The sequence below is a fragment of the Aphis gossypii genome, unplaced genomic scaffold (assembly GCF_020184175.1).
Source record: "Aphis gossypii isolate Hap1 unplaced genomic scaffold, ASM2018417v2 Contig00066, whole genome shotgun sequence".
Taxonomy (NCBI): Eukaryota; Metazoa; Arthropoda; class Insecta; order Hemiptera; family Aphididae; genus Aphis; species Aphis gossypii.
This window is the reverse complement of record NW_026082998.1, coordinates 66,602-85,619: the sequence shown is the minus strand read 5'-3', so window position 1 is coordinate 85,619 and position 19,018 is coordinate 66,602. Positions and strand designations below refer to the sequence as shown.

The window sequence follows — 19,018 nt, the reverse complement described above, 5'->3', positions numbered from 1 at the left end:
ACTAGTATACAAGAAAACTTTTACATACTGGGAAATGGTCTAGTGACCCTTCACCTTTGATCGTTGAAGGTTTCAAAAAGATAGTAATTTTTTTTAAAGGATGTGGTTTTTTCAAATTCGTAATCCATCGGGAAAACTTTGTAGTAATATTTATCTGTCTGTACTTTGTAATATTAATTAATTTAGTGTTTTATTTCTAGTCAAAAGGGAACAATAGTGAGTGATGTAGGAATGTGCCTGGGCCTCGTCTGAGCTTCTTTTCCATATTGTACTTCCTTGGAATGAATCACTTAAGTGTTGATTTTTTTTTTTAAATTACACAATACTTTACAAGTTATATGAAATAAACTTACAAATAACATGGCATTCGTAATATTTAATAATTTAGTTATTTAAGATAATAAATATAAAATTATTGTAGGACAATTAGCTAGGGATAATGGATGAAACAAATTTAAAACAAGCGATTTGCTATTTGAAAATGAGTTGTTTATTAAAATATAATATACATTTCATTACTAATTTAAGGTGAAATATTGATATGGTACCGACCGGACGACAATCATATCAAGTAAAATACGTCTTCCTGATCCTATTAAAAAACAAAACAATCATATAAATAAATTTACAAGATTGAAATAAAATTATAAAATATATTTACTTGTGGATATGGTCCGATTATGCCTTGTACATATCCATCATTGCGGTGTCCAGCCCTTCTCAAAAATCCTGTGAGGTCTCCATCTCTGTTAAGTTGTTGCACATAACCTGCTAAGACAATGGTAGTGTTCTCTCGTTCCCTCCTTGATGCTCCATCTCTAATCTGAAATGTAATTATTATATATAATTAAGTTTATTTGTTGAAAAAATAACATATCTGTAACCAGCCCAAAAACCAATTTATGTTCAAATAAAAATTAATAATCACCCTTAGGTTTCTTCTGGCTTGATCAAATTCAATGAAATACTGATTTTCAATGACAGTCAGTTTTTCTATAAGCAAATTAATTGATCAGTAAAAAATAGTACATTGTAATAGTTTATATTATAATATAAGTTACAGCAAGACACATACTTACAATAAAAACACCATAACCATAAACAAAAATTAAATAAATAACCTAAAAATCAAATTTTAAAACAACATAGGTAATTACTTACTTAGCTTACCATTAACTCCTTCTTGTTAGTTAGTTTACACATGACATAAATGAGATACACAAAAACACAAACATATAGGACAAGGACGCAACATGTACCAACACATCCTGTAAGCACTACTTCTTATGAGGTTAAACATGAAACATAAAATAATACATATTATAATAATGATGATACTGATAACAACAAACATTTAACACAAGGATGCAACATATAAAACACAATACACCTTGTACTGCAAAAACTCACGAATAAAATTCCATATATTGGGATGTCTTTGCATTTGGGTTAGAAGTGTAGCGTGGAAAGACTCCAAGTAGTTGTTGGTTCTATATTCTTCTCCAAAACAACTGATTAAACCTGGACCGACCTGTAACAACCAAAAATATTGCACATACCCAATTAGAAAGTTTCTCATACATCGTTCAATTGGAGGAAATTGTCTAGTGTAGTCCATGATAGCATCGAAACCATCCTCCATGGAAAATGGACAGCGCGGGTCATTCCTGGTTGCGGGCAGGTGAGGTAAAGCCAAAACCTAAAAACACAATGGTGTATTAAAGAGAAATACAATTGAATACAAATATTAAACTTAAATTTACCATTCTGAGAACTCGAGCAGCTACTGGGTTCGTACGGATTAAATTACAAACACTGTTCATCCTTCGGTGACAATACCGTACAATTGACTAGAAAAAATATTATTTTTTTTTTTATATTATGATCACTAGGTGCACATAAGTTATTAAGAAACTACCTGAGTAAAATGGAACCAACAACATCTCAATTGGCTTTCCGGAAACGATTGTTGAACGGCTGACATCAGAGCTTTTTCATAATCTGTAATAAAACAAACACGTTGATAATTCAAAGGTAAAATATTTCTTACAATATCAAACAGAGCCGCATAGACTTCTTCAGTCATGCTCCCCAGTAGAGCATAGACCATTGGAAAGGACTAGAAAAAAAATAAAAAGTAAATAGTGAGAAATATGTTAAGAAAAAAGAATTTAGATTATTCATAAAAAATATCAATTATCCAACACTTACCACACTTTTAAAAACCACCTGGATAGTAAGGAAACACTTCAAATCTGCTGGAACACGAGGCACAGTCTTGAACGTCCCATCAATCCCAACCAATGTCACAGTGGCCAATTCTTCTCTGTATTTGTTGACTGCATCCATGTTCGCAAAGATCACACCAACACTCCTTCCATTGACGACCAATGCTTGTTGAAAGAACCTAGTAATAATTTTTAAAATACAAATTTTAATAATTTGGATCAGTTTACCCTAAAATAATTTAATACAATACATTATTCAATTTGTAACTGTATGGTTAAGTATTCACAATTACAAATACAATGGTACCAATAATTTTAATATTTGTTTGTAACTGAATAATAATTAGGTGCAATTTGCACTGTCAGCAACTAAAAAAACAATTTTCAGTATTCATTTATAGTATGGATTGTTATTCATATTCATTTATTTTATGAACGGATAAATAGTATTAAATTTAATAGATTTATAGTAATATAGACCTTTTCTGTATGGCTATTTGTAGTATAAATGCTAATCTTGATAAATTAATTTTAATGCTTATTAGTGTTAGTGGTAAGTTTGACATAATAGTAAGTGAGACCTGGATGTATATTGAATTTAATAAAATGATGGCGTCACAATTTTTATTGAAAATAATTTTAAGCTCATAAGTATTTCAAATAAAGTAATATCTTGCAATACAAATTGAATTAGATAAATACAAAATTTCAGTAATAAGTATATACAGGTCATCACAAGATATTATTGATACCTTTATTTACAATTTGAATACATATTTAGAACAAATAAATAATAATAATATTCACTATGTTATAGCAGGAGACATTAATATTAATGATTCACTGAATTCTACTGATTATCTTAATGTAATGGCCAGACAATTTCATATGTATAAATAATACTACTCGAGAAACCACAAATTTTAAGACATTTTTTTACAAAAAAATATAAATGTAAGAATTTGCAAGCATGAATACTTAAATGTCAATCGCTGACCACTGTACTGTATTATACAGTGGTCAATTAATAAATGTATCCATAAAATATTATAAAATGTTGTAATACAATCATAAACATCTACCAGGAGTAGATAAATTTCTATACACTTATGTAAGTAATATGTATATTTTTTGTTGGTTCCTACTTGTTAATTTAAAATTCAATAAATTAATATAAGATTCACATACACTATTACCATATATGGCTAATTAGAGGATAGCTTATTAGTAAGGCTGAGGACTTAAAGTACTTCTAAACCTGCAAATATTTATGCACTAAAAACAACAAATAATACGCATTTAAAATATGCTCTAAAAAAATGTATGACTTTTGGTACATACATAAATTATACTATTACTATGAAAACAAAAATATAAAAAAAGATAGTTTGATTATTTACTTTATACAAACTTGAAATTACTAATTAAGTGTTGCAGTGTTATTGACCAGATAATATACAGTTTTGCTGCCATTAACCTAGTACTGTTATATTTTTAAATATTACATTTTCTAAACGTATACATAATATTATGCTCTTAATTTGGCAAAGACCAACATGTAACTCTTAACATAGACAAAATATGCAAAATACAATTTGTAGTATAACTTACTTACTAACTAACTAACTTACTTACTTGTATTATGATTTATGAAACATATTTATATTTTATACATCACTCACGTTGATCTGCGACCTTTTAAGTCAAATATGAAAAACTAGAAGTCCTCAGCCCTACTTATTAGTTATAACTTAAAAACTTTTAACAAACAATTATATTTACCTAGATGGAGGATTTTGAACTGTAAGAGCGTAAATGGCATTTCGTGCTTCATTCAGTGCCACTGCAAGTTGTCCAATATCAAGGGGTTGTGCCGGGAATCTTCGACGTCTCATCTTTTTCACTCGTTCTTGAGCCTGAATAAATGTGTAGTTGGGAGCTGCTTCTGGATGGCTAACAAAACGAAAAAATCAGTTGATAAATAATTTTGCATTGTTTATTATTAATTATGGGTAGTAGGTACCTATAGTTAACTGAAACTACCTAATACTAACCTTATTACTAACAAGTAGTAAATAATAATTTAGTATATATAGATAAGTTTGAATACGACTCACTTGATAATTTCGTTGTTGTACAAAGTTCTCATAAATGAGGTTGTAACTGCTGGATCAATTCCTCTTTCACCTATGGCTTCCCTCAAAAACGGCACATTCAGGTCGATCACTCTGGGCTGATGGTCGTGGTAGTGCCCTAGACGAATTCTGTTGTCGTTCAAATTTGCACTAACAGTTGCAGTGGAAGGGCAGTACTGGTTCCGTTGCTTCTGCCGTTCGCATACTAAATACCTATAAAATATAAAAACATTATTTATGATTAGCCATAATTTTATTATCATTACCCAAATAGGTAGGTAATTATATTGGATAAACTATTAAACATACACCCGTTGTCCACGAGTTTCTCGTTTGTAATACTTGAATCCCAAGTTGTCAACATATATCCTCGATCGGTTATGAACCCCAGGAATCAATATGTATGTTTCCGACACTCTGACAATTGGTTCCTCTTCCTCTTCCTCTTCTTCTACTTCTTCTTCTTCTACCAATTCCTCTACTTCTTCTTCACGCAGTATATGATCATCTTCATATACAACTGGCAGGAAGTAGTCATGGTCAACCAAATGATCTGGGAGAGCAAATACTTCCTCGTTGTTCATTATTATTAATATATAACTAGAATCAGAACACCAAAAATACAAAAAAAAAAAAAGAATAGTTATGTTATAATAGGTAAGAAATTTAAAACAAAATTAATAAGTAAAAACAAAACAACAAAAACGTTTTAAAAATAAAATGCAAAAGCACGAGCTGGGTTTTTGGTATGAACTATGTTCAAAGTTTTAATCGCAGGTAAATCGTAGGTAAATCGCAAGTGAATCGCAGGTGTATCGCAGGCAAATTGCAGATAGACAGATCTATATAAAAAATTTAAAATTTTATCAATATCACAGATATCATAAAATATCTAATTAATATAATAATTTTTGGTTACTTTACATTTACATAATATTACATTTGTTATATGAACGGTTTATAACATAATACATAAATAAGTATTCACTTTACATAATATTATACTGAAGTTGTTTCAGTTCAAAACATACATAATTTAGGTAATCAACATAAGATTAATTACTAATATTATTTTTGATGTTTTCAACAATAAATTAATTTATGTTTAATACAACATCAAAAAATAGGCAATATTTTAGATCCTCCTTAACAGGCCAAAAAATGAATTCCTATCATCGCCATCATTAAATATTTATCTCAAAATATATTGAACTGAGGAGTTCACACATAGTAAAGTTAAAAATAGTGAACAGAAACTCAACTTTTCCAAACAAGACTGTACAGTTTGTTAACACACAAACACTTTTATTTTAATTTTCTTGTACAATACTACCTCTACCAATTAAGGTCTATTCAAAATTTGTAAACATATTATGTAAAAAAGTAAAAAGTGGCTTAGGTTTATCTGTTTTTTATTCTGGTATTAGTATAGATGTAAACTTTTTGTTAGTTAAATTATAGGGGTTATTATTTATATGTTATCATATCTTAAAATTAAATTTAAGACATAATATTATGATTTATGCTTGACTTTGAATACTATTTAAATACTTTTTTAATTTAAAATAAGGGCCTACAAAACCCAGAATGATTTGAAAATACTAATTAGTGACTAAGTTTTGCTCTATAGTCGTCCTACAATAATCCCATTTTTTTATTTATTTGGAAGATTTTTGAGAGCAGCATTCTGTGTTTGAAAATCTGCAATTATGAAAAATTTAAATAATTTGTACCTTGTTACAATCAATTTGGATAATTCTGTCGAAGGAACGAATACCCAAAACTCTAGTATTTAAGTTCAATATTGACATTAGAAAAACTGACATAATCGTTAATTGTACACGACAATAATGCGTAAACGGTAAACAATAGTAGCACAGTAAACACCGTTAATGACCGTTACAAAACACAACAAAAGCATTAAGCAATAAGGCGGGAACAAATACATAATTTAATATGTATTTTTTCAAGGCGGTACATTTAGGAATACTAAATTCTGAATTGAAAATTTGAACTTTTGTGATGTTGGCTAGGTCGGGTTATCATTCTTTTTTTTTTTTTTTTTTTTTTTTTCCTCGCCATGAAATTTCGGGAAAAGTACCCCTATCCCAAACCAAACTGTCATTGTCACTTATTGTATCACTTATAAAATGATATGTATAGGTAGTAGGTACTATAATTTATTGAATATCAAGATTATAACGTTACGAATGTTACGATAATATGACTATCATAATTCATAATTCATATTAAAAGATTTATTTTCCTTGTGTTGTTGACGTTGTATTGTGTTGTACCGTTGTGTCACTTGTTTATTAAAGTAAAAAACATCGTATTTAATTTTTTCAACATGCCTAAAGTTACCAAACCTAAACTAAAAATATGGCAGTATTTTAATTTTAGTGAAAACACAAATTCTTATTTGTGTATCTTTTGCCAAACAGCTTATAAAAAAAATGCAACGCGTATGTCAAATCATTTAAAAAAATGTTTGAAAATTCCTTTTGATATTCTTAAAATAATCAACAAAGATTATACAACCAGTGGAGAAGCTCAAGAAGCACACAATCAAAATGGTGACGGTGAGTGTTAAAATTTTGTATTAATAACTACGTATTGAATAGGTAAAAATGTACAATATATGTACCTAATTTGACTCATTATAAATTTATAGATTATAACATTTTGAAATAAGTGATGACAACAAATTAGATAAATCTTCTTTGATTAAAAATAATTCTACCATGAATAAATTTGTGGATTCAATAACTATTGAAGAACAGGTAGGTTATACTATTGTATATTCATGTTTCATATAGGCATGGCGTTTTTTAATTATTGTAATATTGGTATTTAATATAAATATCTTTAAATACTTTCATTCATTTGACAAAAAAGACATTGAAATTTTGTAGATATAAAAAAGGTTATACTTTTTATTATTAACAGCTTTAATTTTTGGTTAATTATAAATATATTTTTTTATTTTTGTTACCTAATTTTATACAAAACTAATACGACCTTTAATTTTTAATGTCTTATTAACTTTTATCCTTAATAATTTTTATATAATATAATCTAGATATTTAAAAAGTAAATAAAATATCATTTAATAAAAAAAAATTCTAGGATAAACTAGAAGAATTGTATGCAAGGGCTTTGTATAGTTCAGGAACACCTCTGGACTTTGCTGAAGATTCTTATTGGAGACAATTTTTTGTAAGAATTCGTCCAGCATTTAAAATACCTTCGAGGCATATAATATCAAATAAGTTATTAGACTCTGAGTATGCTAGAGTAAATGCTGATGTACATCTCAAAATGACAATCTCTAAGAACTTGTCATTACAATGTGATAGTTGGAGTAATATAAGGTATATTATATACTTAAAATTTAAAATAATGTTATACATTTTTTATTATGATATTTTATTTTTTTTTAATTTCAGGAATGAAGCCATTATGAATTTTATAATTTGTACTCCTTCCCCAGTTTATTATAAATCAATTGCTACAGCAGAAGAAAAACATACAAGTGATTATATATCCCAGCAGATTGAATCAGTAATGACAGAAATTGGAATAAAAAATTTGTTGCAGTTATCACTGATAATGCATCTGCCATGTTAAAAGCTACAAAAATATTAACAACTAAATATCCACATATTACCTCATATGGTTGTGCAGCCCATGTATTGAATTTATTGATTGACGATATTCTTAAAGTAAATTCCATATCATTGGTAAAAACAGAAGCTAATAATATTGTTAAACAGATTATTAGGTCTCATTATGTACTAGCAAAGTTCACAATACTACAAAGCAAAAAAGTGTAACTAATATATCTTTGAAACTTCCTGGAAAAACTCGTTGGGGTAGTATTTTATATTGTTTTAGAAGTTTAATGGCCAACAAATTTACCTTATAAGTATTAGCAGTCACAGAAGGTATAGAAAATTATCTTACTCCAAGTGTATTGGAGTCCATTTTAAATGAAGATTCATTTTGGTTAAAAATTGGTTCATTGATATCAATATTTGAAGTAATTGTCAAATGGATTACTTTATTAGAAGGAGATGAGTCAAAAATAAGTTTAGTAGTGGAAGCTTTCTATGAAATAGAACTTAATTGGCAAACGTTTTTAAATTCAGATATAATTACTATAGAAGAAAAAGATCAATTAAATACTTGTCTAAAAAAAGAAAACAATATGTATTAAAACCAATTCATTTTGCAGCTAATATTCTAGATCCAGCTTATAATGGTGTTCATCTTTCAAACAACGAACAAGTCTTAGGAACTGAATATATTGATCAAAAGTCAACAGATATATGTCCTAACAACTCAGTAGAAATTATGGCACAACTTGCAGAATATAGGTGTAAAGAAGGATTTTTTTCCAACTCTTATGTTTTTAAATCTGTTGATAAACTTTCGCCTACTGTGTGGTGGAAAGGTACATGTTTTTGTTTGAATTTGTCAGCTATTGCTCTGGCAATATTAGAAATGCCCCCAACTACTGCAGCTACTGAACGAAGCTTTAGTATTCAAGGTTTTATTCATTCTTCCAAACGAAACAGATTGACCACAGAAAGAGCAGCAAAGTTAACATTTATTTCGCATAATTTGAAAATTATGAAACGAAAAGAATATAACAAATGTTCTAGTCAAATAAATAATGTTAATAGCCAAAGTCCTAACCATGAGAATACATTAAACAATGAATATGGTTACCAGCAAAATATTACTCATGTAAGTAAAAGTGATACAGATGAAGAAGATAGAGTTGATACAGATACAACTTCGTCTCCAAGATTTAACTGCTTAGCGTTAAATGACGAATCAGATAGTTTTAATTTCAGTTTAAATGGTGATGATATTAGTCAGTGCAATAATGATAATATTTATTCCAATGAAAGTCTATTGAATATTCTGAATATTGCCAGTACTAGTAAAAGCAATAACTCTTCTAAAATCCCATTACAACCAGAATCCAATAATTTGTACATATCCACACCAAAAAAACCAGTATCAAAAAAATCAAAATTTAATAGGTTAATTATTTTGTCTGATGATGAAGAATTTCTGTAAACATTACCAATTTAATTAACTATTGTTATTGTTACTATTATAATTAATTATATATTTTTTTCTTATGTATATAATTCATATAATTTCATAATTACAAAAAGTACATTGTATAATTTAATGAGGAGTTATATTTTAATTTTTTATTTTTCGGTTTACAATAAAAATGTATTGAAATAAGTATTCTAGTTGTTAATTGCACCAAGAATTATAACATTTATTTCCTTCATATTAAACAAAAAATAATTATTTAAATAATGTTTATGATCTGGACTGTGGTTAAATTCAATTATTGAACTATTAAAGAAAAAGAAAATTACCCAATATTCTCTATCTTAGAGAATATTCTTAAGAATATTCTTGAGAATATTCTCTCAAAAGATAATTACGGTAATTTTACATCACTACTCGCAATCGATACAAGTGCCCTAAGTACGACTGTTGTACGGACAAAAACGAAAAGAACGACGACGATGATGAGCACGACGACGAAGAGGACAAGGACGACGACGACGACAGAGACGAGTACGATACTGAGGAATACGAGAGGGAATCATCCTCATTAATTTTACGAGAAATTGAGTACTATATTTTATTGGATAAACAAAAAACATAATATAAGTGTTATAATATATATACTTATATATATATATATATAGGAGAGACCGAGGTATAGTGAGACATATTTTTTTCTTTTACTTATATCATTGAAAATAATAATTTTCATGATTTCATGATTTTGTGGATGTACGATTTATTTTAACATTTGTGTTAAGCATTTAAATCATGTAATAATATAACTCATAACTTTACACTGAACCAAAAATAACGATCAATATAATAAAAATATAGATTGATTTGACAAAAATATCATTAATAATGACCCCATAAACGTTTTTATCAAATTGATAAAGAGAAATTTGTCAGTACGGATATTGAAAGTTTGTTTATAGAATTTGTATCAAATTAATAAATTATTTATTACGCCGATGAATTAAATTTAATACTATTGATAAATACTTTTTCAACTTAAGAAAATACATTATTAATTAATAATAAATATTTTATTTAGGCTGTACCTATAATTTATCAATTTGACAAAATATTTATTGTTTCGAAAAAATTATTGTAATTTGATTAATAATATATTAGCTAATTAATATTTTTTTTTTCATCTTGAAAAAATGATTTATTATTTTTATTGTAAAAAACTGGCTGCACAAATATCATTGGAATTATTGAAATCAGTAAATTTAAAAATATTAATGTACAATTATTTATTATATGTATACACTTTCAAATACAGATATAATTATAAATATAAAATAAAATAACATAATATTTTAGAACTTATAAAAAACATTGAAATTATTAAACCAGTTTTAAGAAAAAACTAAAGCAACTTCATATAAGAAAAAATATAAACAAAATAAATTAATACTTATAAGTATATAATATATATATAATATATAGTATTTAGATACATACATTTAATGAATACAATTAGTTATATACATTATTAATAAAATTTAGATACATATATTTTATAGATTTAAATCGAAATAGGAAATATAACAAAACAACATATAATACTTTAGACATGAAAAAACATTTTAGTTCATTTATATTAAATAATATGTCATGAAGATAAAACTATAAAGTATATATGTAAATGAATAACTTTCCTATATTAAAAAATAGTGTACAAAATAACTTTATTTTTTTGAATTTGTATGAAAACATTGAAATTATTAAATTACGAGTAGTTTAAAGAAAAAACTAAAGCAACTTCATATAAGAAAAACCATAAACAATATAACTTAATAATTAGTATTTAGATAGATAAATGTAATGAATACAAAGTTATACATTTTTAATAAAATTTTAGATACATATTATATTTTAACATTGTATAGACTTAAATCAAAATAGTAAATATAACAAAACAACATAATACTTTAGATAGAAAATCAAATAAGTTAAATTATAATTTATATAAAATAATGTCTTGAAGATAAAACTATAGTATATACCTATACTATAATATATAAGTATTAATACATAACTTAATATTTTTGAATTTGTATATAAACATTGAAATTATTAAATTAGTTTTAAGAAAAAACTAAAGAAATTTAATAAAAAGAATTATAAACAAAATTATATAATACTTTAGTATTTACATTTTACATACATAAATTGAATGTAATAAAATTATGGACAAAAATATCTTAATATCTTAGATTTCATGAATGAATTTACTATTTTTTTTTCTTCAAACAGTGTAACACTTGGGTTACCAATTGGTGTGGTGTATCATACTTAGTACATATATTATAATAAAATTTTTGTATGAACATCCAAACTGCACAAGATTGCAATGGATATTGTAAATTAAACAAATTAAAAAGTTTAAAACATATGTCAATTGCACGGGTAATATTAAAAACCTTATATTTAATAGAATCAAAGTAGACTAAAATTTGATTTGGTTTTAGTGGTGTACCAATTACTATGATAAAGGCTGTATAGGCATTTTTTTATTTTTTAAATTTTCTAAATAATTTTCAAACTCAGCGATTGAATCATGAAAAGTAATAAAACTCTTCTGGGAATCCTTTATGGAATATTTTGTCACACTGTTCTTTCCTTTATCATCTTTGGTAACCTTGCGTGATGTTGGCACAAATAAAGAACTTAGGAGGTGTAAAAGCGTACAGTCTTTACCATCTATAAATAACAGTTCACGGTTGGAGTTAATTTTTGTCATGGTATATAATAAAATGTATTATTCGTATTACTTTGTGTAAGATCATTATTTGTTTTGAGTTCTTGAAGTAACAATTTACCATCTTTGTCTTTTATATATTCTTCTACTATTTGTAAAATATTGTCATACGATTTTATGAATTCTTCACATAACTCTGGAATGGTAGATGACTGATACAATCCATGGAAATCAATATCAACCTAATTCATAAATTTAAATGTTTTTAAAATGTTTAATATATTTAATAAATATAATATTTAACTTACAAGTTTATACCCTAATGGTATAGAATAATTTTTCCATTCCTCTAATATTTCTACCGTTGAATTAGCCTCTTTTATTTTATTTAGCCTGTACTGCACAGTGGCAGACCAATGTTCTAGTAAATTGGGAAACGAAATTTCATTATCATGTTTTATTATGTCAACAAATAACCGATGTCAGTTTCTACAACTATTAAACAAAATAAATTCAAAAAAAATAAATATGAAATTACTAAAATAGTTATTCTTATATAAGTTGTGTCACTAATTTTATAGTAACACTCCTATTATATTTAGTTATTATAATTTAATGTATGTTTATTTACCAAATAAATCATTTCTTTTTGTGAATGTGTCATTATGAGCAGAATTATTACTTTTAACAGAATTTGTTTTAAGGCCACTGGATTTAAGTGCACGCATACAATTGTAAAATTTAGCATACAATTTTCCTCTTGGTGCCTTGTTATTCCCATGTCGCATGAAGTAAATATCCTAATATCAAACAATAATTTATTTAAAAAAATATATTTACTATAATTGTATGTTATATTTTAACACTTGCCTTAATCTCTGAAGGAAACATAGTTACTATTTGTTCAGCAACACTTTCAGCTAGGCTAATTGACATAGGTACATCATTTGAAATAATGTCATGGATTATAAGATCAACTAAGTTTCCTCTAATGGTATCATTCAATTCCTTGTGGATGTTGTAATAATCAATTAACAATTTTCCTCTGGTAGAATTGGCTAAAATGGTATGCACTTGAACTCCAGAAACTAAAGGGCTGTCTATTCCACTAAATGGTTTGTCTTGTAATATAATTTGCGGATTCTGAACTCCAAAAACTAAAGTACTGTCTATTCCACTAAATGGTTTGTCTTGTAATATAATTTGCGGATTCTGAACTCCAAAAACTAAAGTACTGTCTATTCCAGTCAATGGTTTATCTTGTAATGATGTTTGCCATGTTTGTACATGATGTTAAAATTTAATCAATATTCCAAGTGGTTGATTCAACAAAAGTTTATCTATGTGCCTAGATTTTATATACTTTAGGGATTCAACATCAATACACTCATCTGCAACATAAAAAAAATGAAAACAAAACTGATTAGACTTTGTTATTTAAATATTTAGTAAAAATATTAGAGGATTATGTTATGTACTTTTTTCTGTAAAGGTAAACTAAATTAATAATTTTAAAATACTTGCCTAAGCATACTTTAAGAATACATTCCAGGTTCCAACTTTGTAATAGTGCATTGATGGATTGCACATTTGTATCATAAGTATCTTTATCTGATGACACACTATATTTAGTTGAATCAACATCGGCCTATAAAATTCCATAATATTGTGTAAGTAGATTAAAATCATATCTTATTAAATTCCTTACATGTATGTTTGATTGATAAAATATATCCATTTTCTCAAGAGTAGTCAGAGTTAAAAGCTGATGAGCTGAATCATTGAAAATATTTTCAAAAGCACAATTCTGCTCCATTGAATAATTTTATTTTAACAATGTCTACCAATTAATAAATATTTTTGTTTAGAGAAACTACAAAAAGAAAATAATAAATTATACAATATAAAAATAATAATAACTATAGTAAATAAAAAGTACATTCAGCAGGGTACATAACCCTTCGTTAGTCACCTTATTTAAAAAAATAGTTTTTAATAGGTATGTCTGGGGTATTTTTATGGTGTCCCAGGCTGGAGTCAATGTGCTACAACTTACATCGACAAAATTCAAGTCCTATACTCCTATAATCTACTGTACATTTTAATCCTAGTTCTTACTTAATTATCATATTGTAAACCGATATACAAAAAGTCAAAAACATTAATTCTACATTCCAAAATTTAAATGATACACGTCAGGAAAACTTTTTAAAAAAAAAAGGTATTAAAATACCCTGTGGTTACTAAAGAAGGGTTAAACATAAAACATTTTTTTAGGCATTTAGGTATACATACAAATTAAAAAAATTCTTTTAAGCGAACAAACGTCTTTAATGTAGATGTTTTAATAATATTAATCGGAGGTCCACTAAATTCATTAATATTAACTAATGTAAATTCATCAACTATTTGCAATTCATCTGGTACTTCATATGCTTGGTAATGTGGAGAAAAATCGTTCAAGGCAATTTGCTTTGCTAATATTTGGCTATTATTTGTAATAAGAACTGCTTTGATTTCAAAAATGAACATTGCATTATTTGTAAATCTACTTAAATACAATTTTGTTTTATAAGTAGTGCCTTTATACTGAACTTCACTATACATAGAATAATCAATTGGTCTTAAATTAATTTTTGTATGAATTTCATGTTCAACAGCTTCATTAGGAATTTGTTTATGTTTATCTTCACAAATAATAACTGAATTAAAAGGATGTATCAAAATATAAGAAAACTTAAGCTGACATTTTTTAGATGTAGAAAGTGTCACATTCTTTCGAGAGGAAGTTACACGAGCATATGTTTTTAACTCTCTGTGTTTTGCCTCAAACCTGAAACACCAGAAATGTCGTGGAGGACCTGATTGTCTTATTATTGAGGGGTAATGTACAAGGAAATGGTGTTTAGGTTTTAACGAATCGTTAAAAAAAAGAACATAATTTTCATTATGTTCTTTAATTAAATGTTGAAGTGAAACAATGGCATTTTCAGTGAATGTATATGATAATAGGATATCAATTATTTTTAAAAAATCAGTAAAAAACTTCCAAACTTCATCATCATGAGGTATAAAATCTCCCATCAACGAAAAAAAATGTACAAATGTCCACATTTCTTTTACAGACATTTTCAAACGAAAGCGTTTTATGTAAGAATCTAAAATTGGTGGTGAACAGTTCCCTACTTCTAAAGACCCATAATTAAATGTGGCCTTTCTATTGTTTAGGTTTTCTAAAGAAAATAATTTTACTGTTTCTGTATAATATTTAATTATGTGGCACATATTATAATGGCAAACTCCCTCAAACAAATCATGCATGATGTCAACACAAAAATTATCGGTTACATGAAAGCTTCTTATCCTATTAAGAATGGATTCTTGATATATCCCAGTTTCCTTAAAGTTATTACTCAACACATCAACTGAATAATTTTCAACTGAACGAATCAAACTGCTATCTTCTATAGACATGTGTTTTGTTATTGTCTTATGAGCCTTGCAGAAACGACAGAAGTAGTTAGCGGAAAATGACTTACTGAACTCCAAAAGAGTGTTTACTCCCAAATTGTCACCCAACACTAATCCTAACACAAAATAAATTCTTAAATCACCATGTGGGGTTCTAACTATTATACCTTCTGTTTCAAGAAAATTAATTTCGTTTATTAAGTTTATTAAACATAAGTTATTTCCGAATTCTTTGAAATCCACTGATTTAACTAAAGATGCAACAAATATATTGCATAAAGAAGAATTGTTTTCATTTAAAGGAAAATTATAATAGATAGCAGTAATTGACTGATAATTTGCATGAGAACCCAAAGGGTTATTAATCTCAATATCATCTGCATAAAGGAAAAATGAAAACACAATTTTTCCTTCAAAAGAATTTAGTTTTTGTTTCCAAACAGCACACTGAATAAAATAACATATTGTGCTATCATTATTTTTATTGTAATTTATAAGTTTATCATACATATTTTTAAAATTATCACCTAACTCTAAAAACTTTCGAAATTGGAACCTAAGGGGTAACAAAACTCCTTTAGTTAATGATTCATCATACATTACATTTCCATCGTGTTGAACAATATCAATTTGATTATTTATAGTGAATTGTTTTGAGTTTTCAAAATAATCGTTTTGTTTTAACCATTTAATTCAGTTGTGTTCACTATTACAATGTTTAAATGGGTCAGACAAAACAGAAGAAAATTGATTAAATTTACCTTTTACTAAAGGATCTTTAATTTCACACTCAACAATTTTTTTATGTATTATAGACAGTGGTTTTAATAACTTATCTTTAAGGCCAGTTTGAATTGTCAATATATCTTTGAATGTAAAATTATTATTGTTGTGTAAGTTCATAATAAATTCAATAGCTGATTTATAAAGATGATTAATAGATTTATTTAAATCAAAGTTAATATCAATCGAGGTGTCCACTAAATTGGTATTATTTAAATGATTACCATCAATATAGTTATCATTTTTGGTATAATTCATTGATTTATCAAATGTACATGTACTTGTGGAGGGTATAGGCGGTATAGCTGTTTGATCAGGAAGTAAAATTTGAGAATTTTCTTTATGTTTATTTATAATATGTCTTTTAAACTTCGCAAGTGAAGAAAACGTTTGAGAACATGAGTTTTCGCAACACGCATAAGTACTAAAAGGTGTCAACGAGTGAAAAATTTTAAAATGAACAGTTAGTGATGTGATATTTTCAAAACATTCATGGCAAATAAAACAAATCATTTTCTTTAATGACTGTTTTATACTTAAAATGATAGTTAATATAATTCAAAAGATATCAAAACACAATATTATACAGATACACAATATAAATTAATAATTATACTTACCAATTTGCTGGTTGTATAATTTTGTAAAATTACCGAGGTACTACAAGTCTACAAAGAAAACTTAGCAATACAATAATACAAACGTAACACGGTAAACGCACAACACGGAGACGGGATTTTCGTAAAGTCCACTGTCCAGATACGTCACGTAATATTTTGAAATCGTTGTAATTAATAATTTTATAAAATTACCGAGATACTACAACGGAAACTTAGCAAAACAACGGTACAAACGTAACACGGGAAACTGTGAACACGCGCAAAGACGGAATTTTTGTAATCCAGATACGTCAAGTAATATTGTCATATTATAGTATAATAAGATATACTGATATATGGTCATACGGATGGTGGGGACGGGGGACCATATAGACCGGACCGGCTAATTGTATAATTTCTGGAAAAACCACGCGCCCATGTATATAAATAAAATATAGTCTATAATAATTTATTATGATAATAAAAAAAATATTAAATTGATAAATTCCAGACACAAAACTACTTACATAATATTTTTATACTTTAATAATGATGAACTATTTATCATATCTATTATATAATTTATTAAGTATTTATAAAAATAATAACTAAAAGTTGTATTAAAACTATATTATTTATTTATCAAAATAACAAAATAGTTCATTGATATGAAAATATATTTTTAAACACAATAATATATTTTTTAAATTTCGTAATTACACATTATCATTTTAATAAATCATATTTATAATATTTATAAAACCCCATAAAATTAAAACAAACGGAATTATTAATTTCATAAAATTGTCATCATTATAATATTTGTTTTGTCATGTAAATAATATATTTTATTACGCTAAAAGAATATATTTATGATGGTTTGATAAAAAATATTTATTAAAATTGATTGTTATTTTTGGTTCAGTGTAAATATATTTTAAGATATTATCAAAGTAGATAATTTTAAATTGCTGTCTCACTGCATGATGTACCCCAGCCCAGTCTCCCCTATATTATATAAGATATGGAGGGCATATTAATATGACGTGTGACTCTTAATCATATTCATAAATCATATATTAACTATATCAATAATTAACAGGATAATATGGACAACTTAAAGAAAAGCTTGACGGCGCAGTCGAACACGAGATTCATGTCCGTAGGAGACCTGACTATAGGTGTTCCATACCTGATTATAAGAATGGAAAATCGGGACACACAATATGGGCTGTCCGTCCACTGCGTGCTAGAGGGTGGTGAAGAAGGCGGATTAATTGAAGTTTATCTTCCGAGATCAATCAAGATCAGTGATGCAGATATACAGGAATTCAACTGAGGGGGAGAAAATAAGGTGTTAAACCTTATATTCAAAGGACGGTGGGACAGTCGTACATCAAAATAACATAACATAAAAACATAATATAACATCGGATTTCAATAGAGAATATAATTAATAAACAAGCATAAATAATAATTATTATTTATTTATTTATTATCGTAATAACTCGATCATATTTAATTTAATTGAAAATATTATGTTTTATCTTATAACCCGTACGTGTTATGTTCATTCTATATATGTTGGAGGTAATAGTGTTTGATATATATATATATATATAATATGTAAATGAAACAGTTAAGCGTAATGTGAGTAATAATATGGTATTATTCTACTAGAAATAAGTGTATACTATTTTATAAAAATGATAAAGCTATGCATTCAGTGAAAAATATATTTAATTATTAAACGTATATTATATTATACAGCGAAATATTGTCTACCAGTGGTTAAAACTCTTGAAAATATTTTTAAGTGAGAGTGTTTTACTTCCAGTTAACCTTTAATGACTACTGAAGCGTTAACGGCCTCTGATTATTATTATTATACAGACAGTCGAATTTTCTCTTTTAGTTTTTACTAAACAAAGCTATTAAATATTTAAATCATAGTGCTTTATGTGTTCTAAAATAAGTATAATATTG

At 26.8% G+C, this 19,018-nt stretch overlaps 2 protein-coding genes and 1 pseudogene across 5 annotated transcripts; 1 reads left to right on the top strand and 2 right to left on the bottom strand.

The window, feature by feature from the left end:
• Nucleotides 1-470: 470 nt before the first annotated feature.
• LOC114131690 (uncharacterized) lies at nucleotides 471-6,335 on the bottom strand. Of its 4 annotated transcripts, none has more exons than XM_027996988.2 (11): nucleotides 6,097-6,335; nucleotides 4,673-5,205; nucleotides 4,346-4,576; nucleotides 4,011-4,181; nucleotides 2,212-2,407; nucleotides 1,919-2,119; nucleotides 1,764-1,850; nucleotides 1,411-1,699; nucleotides 929-993; nucleotides 662-823; nucleotides 471-592 (listed from the first exon to the last, which is right to left on the bottom strand). In XM_027996988.2, exons 2-11 carry the CDS (start codon nucleotides 4,945-4,947, stop codon nucleotides 563-565), a joined length of 1,707 nt encoding a protein of 568 aa, XP_027852789.2. In that variant the 5' UTR covers nucleotides 4,948-5,205; nucleotides 6,097-6,335; the 3' UTR covers nucleotides 471-562. The 4 variants fall into 4 exon arrangements, 1 of the variants encoding a protein (XP_027852789.2); XR_007606441.1 differs by lacking the exon at nucleotides 471-592 and adding an exon at nucleotides 1,162-1,283 and having other exon boundaries at nucleotides 752-823; XR_007606442.1 differs by lacking the exon at nucleotides 471-592 and adding an exon at nucleotides 1,162-1,280 and having other exon boundaries at nucleotides 752-823.
• Nucleotides 6,336-7,107: 772 nt separating this feature from the next.
• LOC126553086 (uncharacterized) lies at nucleotides 7,108-9,454 on the top strand. The gene is made up of 7 exons (XM_050208272.1): nucleotides 7,108-7,146; nucleotides 7,493-7,737; nucleotides 7,813-7,898; nucleotides 7,964-8,088; nucleotides 8,148-8,241; nucleotides 8,293-8,553; nucleotides 8,601-9,454. The coding sequence occupies exons 1-7, from the start codon at nucleotides 7,108-7,110 to the stop codon at nucleotides 9,452-9,454; spliced, it is 1,704 nt and encodes a 567-aa protein (XP_050064229.1).
• Nucleotides 9,455-11,712: 2,258 nt separating this feature from the next.
• LOC126553082 (uncharacterized) lies at nucleotides 11,713-13,995 on the bottom strand (annotated as a pseudogene).
• Nucleotides 13,996-19,018: the final 5,023 nt, after the last annotated feature.

What these genes read in the sequence shown, in the direction of transcription:
- LOC126553086 (XM_050208272.1), top strand. Translation starts at nt 7,108, where the DNA reads ATGAATAAATTTGTGGATTCAATAACTATTGAAGAACAG. An exon ending in GATAGTTGGAGTAATATAAG is followed by an intron (nt 7,738 to 7,812) that starts GTATATTATATA and finishes TTTTAATTTCAG; the next exon opens with GAATGAAGCCATTATGAATT. An exon ending in AAAAGATCAATTAAATACTT is followed by an intron (nt 8,554 to 8,600) that starts GTCTAAAAAAAG and finishes TTCATTTTGCAG; the next exon opens with CTAATATTCTAGATCCAGCT.
- LOC114131690 (XM_027996988.2), bottom strand. Translation starts at nt 4,947, where the DNA reads ATGAACAACGAGGAAGTATTTGCTCTCCCAGATCATTTGGTTGACCAT. An exon ending in CTGCTCGAGTTCTCAGAATG is followed by an intron (nt 1,700 to 1,763) that starts GTAAATTTAAGT and finishes TTGTGTTTTTAG; the next exon opens with GTTTTGGCTTTACCTCACCT. An exon ending in TAATCGGACCATATCCACAA is followed by an intron (nt 593 to 661) that starts GTAAATATATTT and finishes GTTTTTTAATAG; the next exon opens with GATCAGGAAGACGTATTTTA.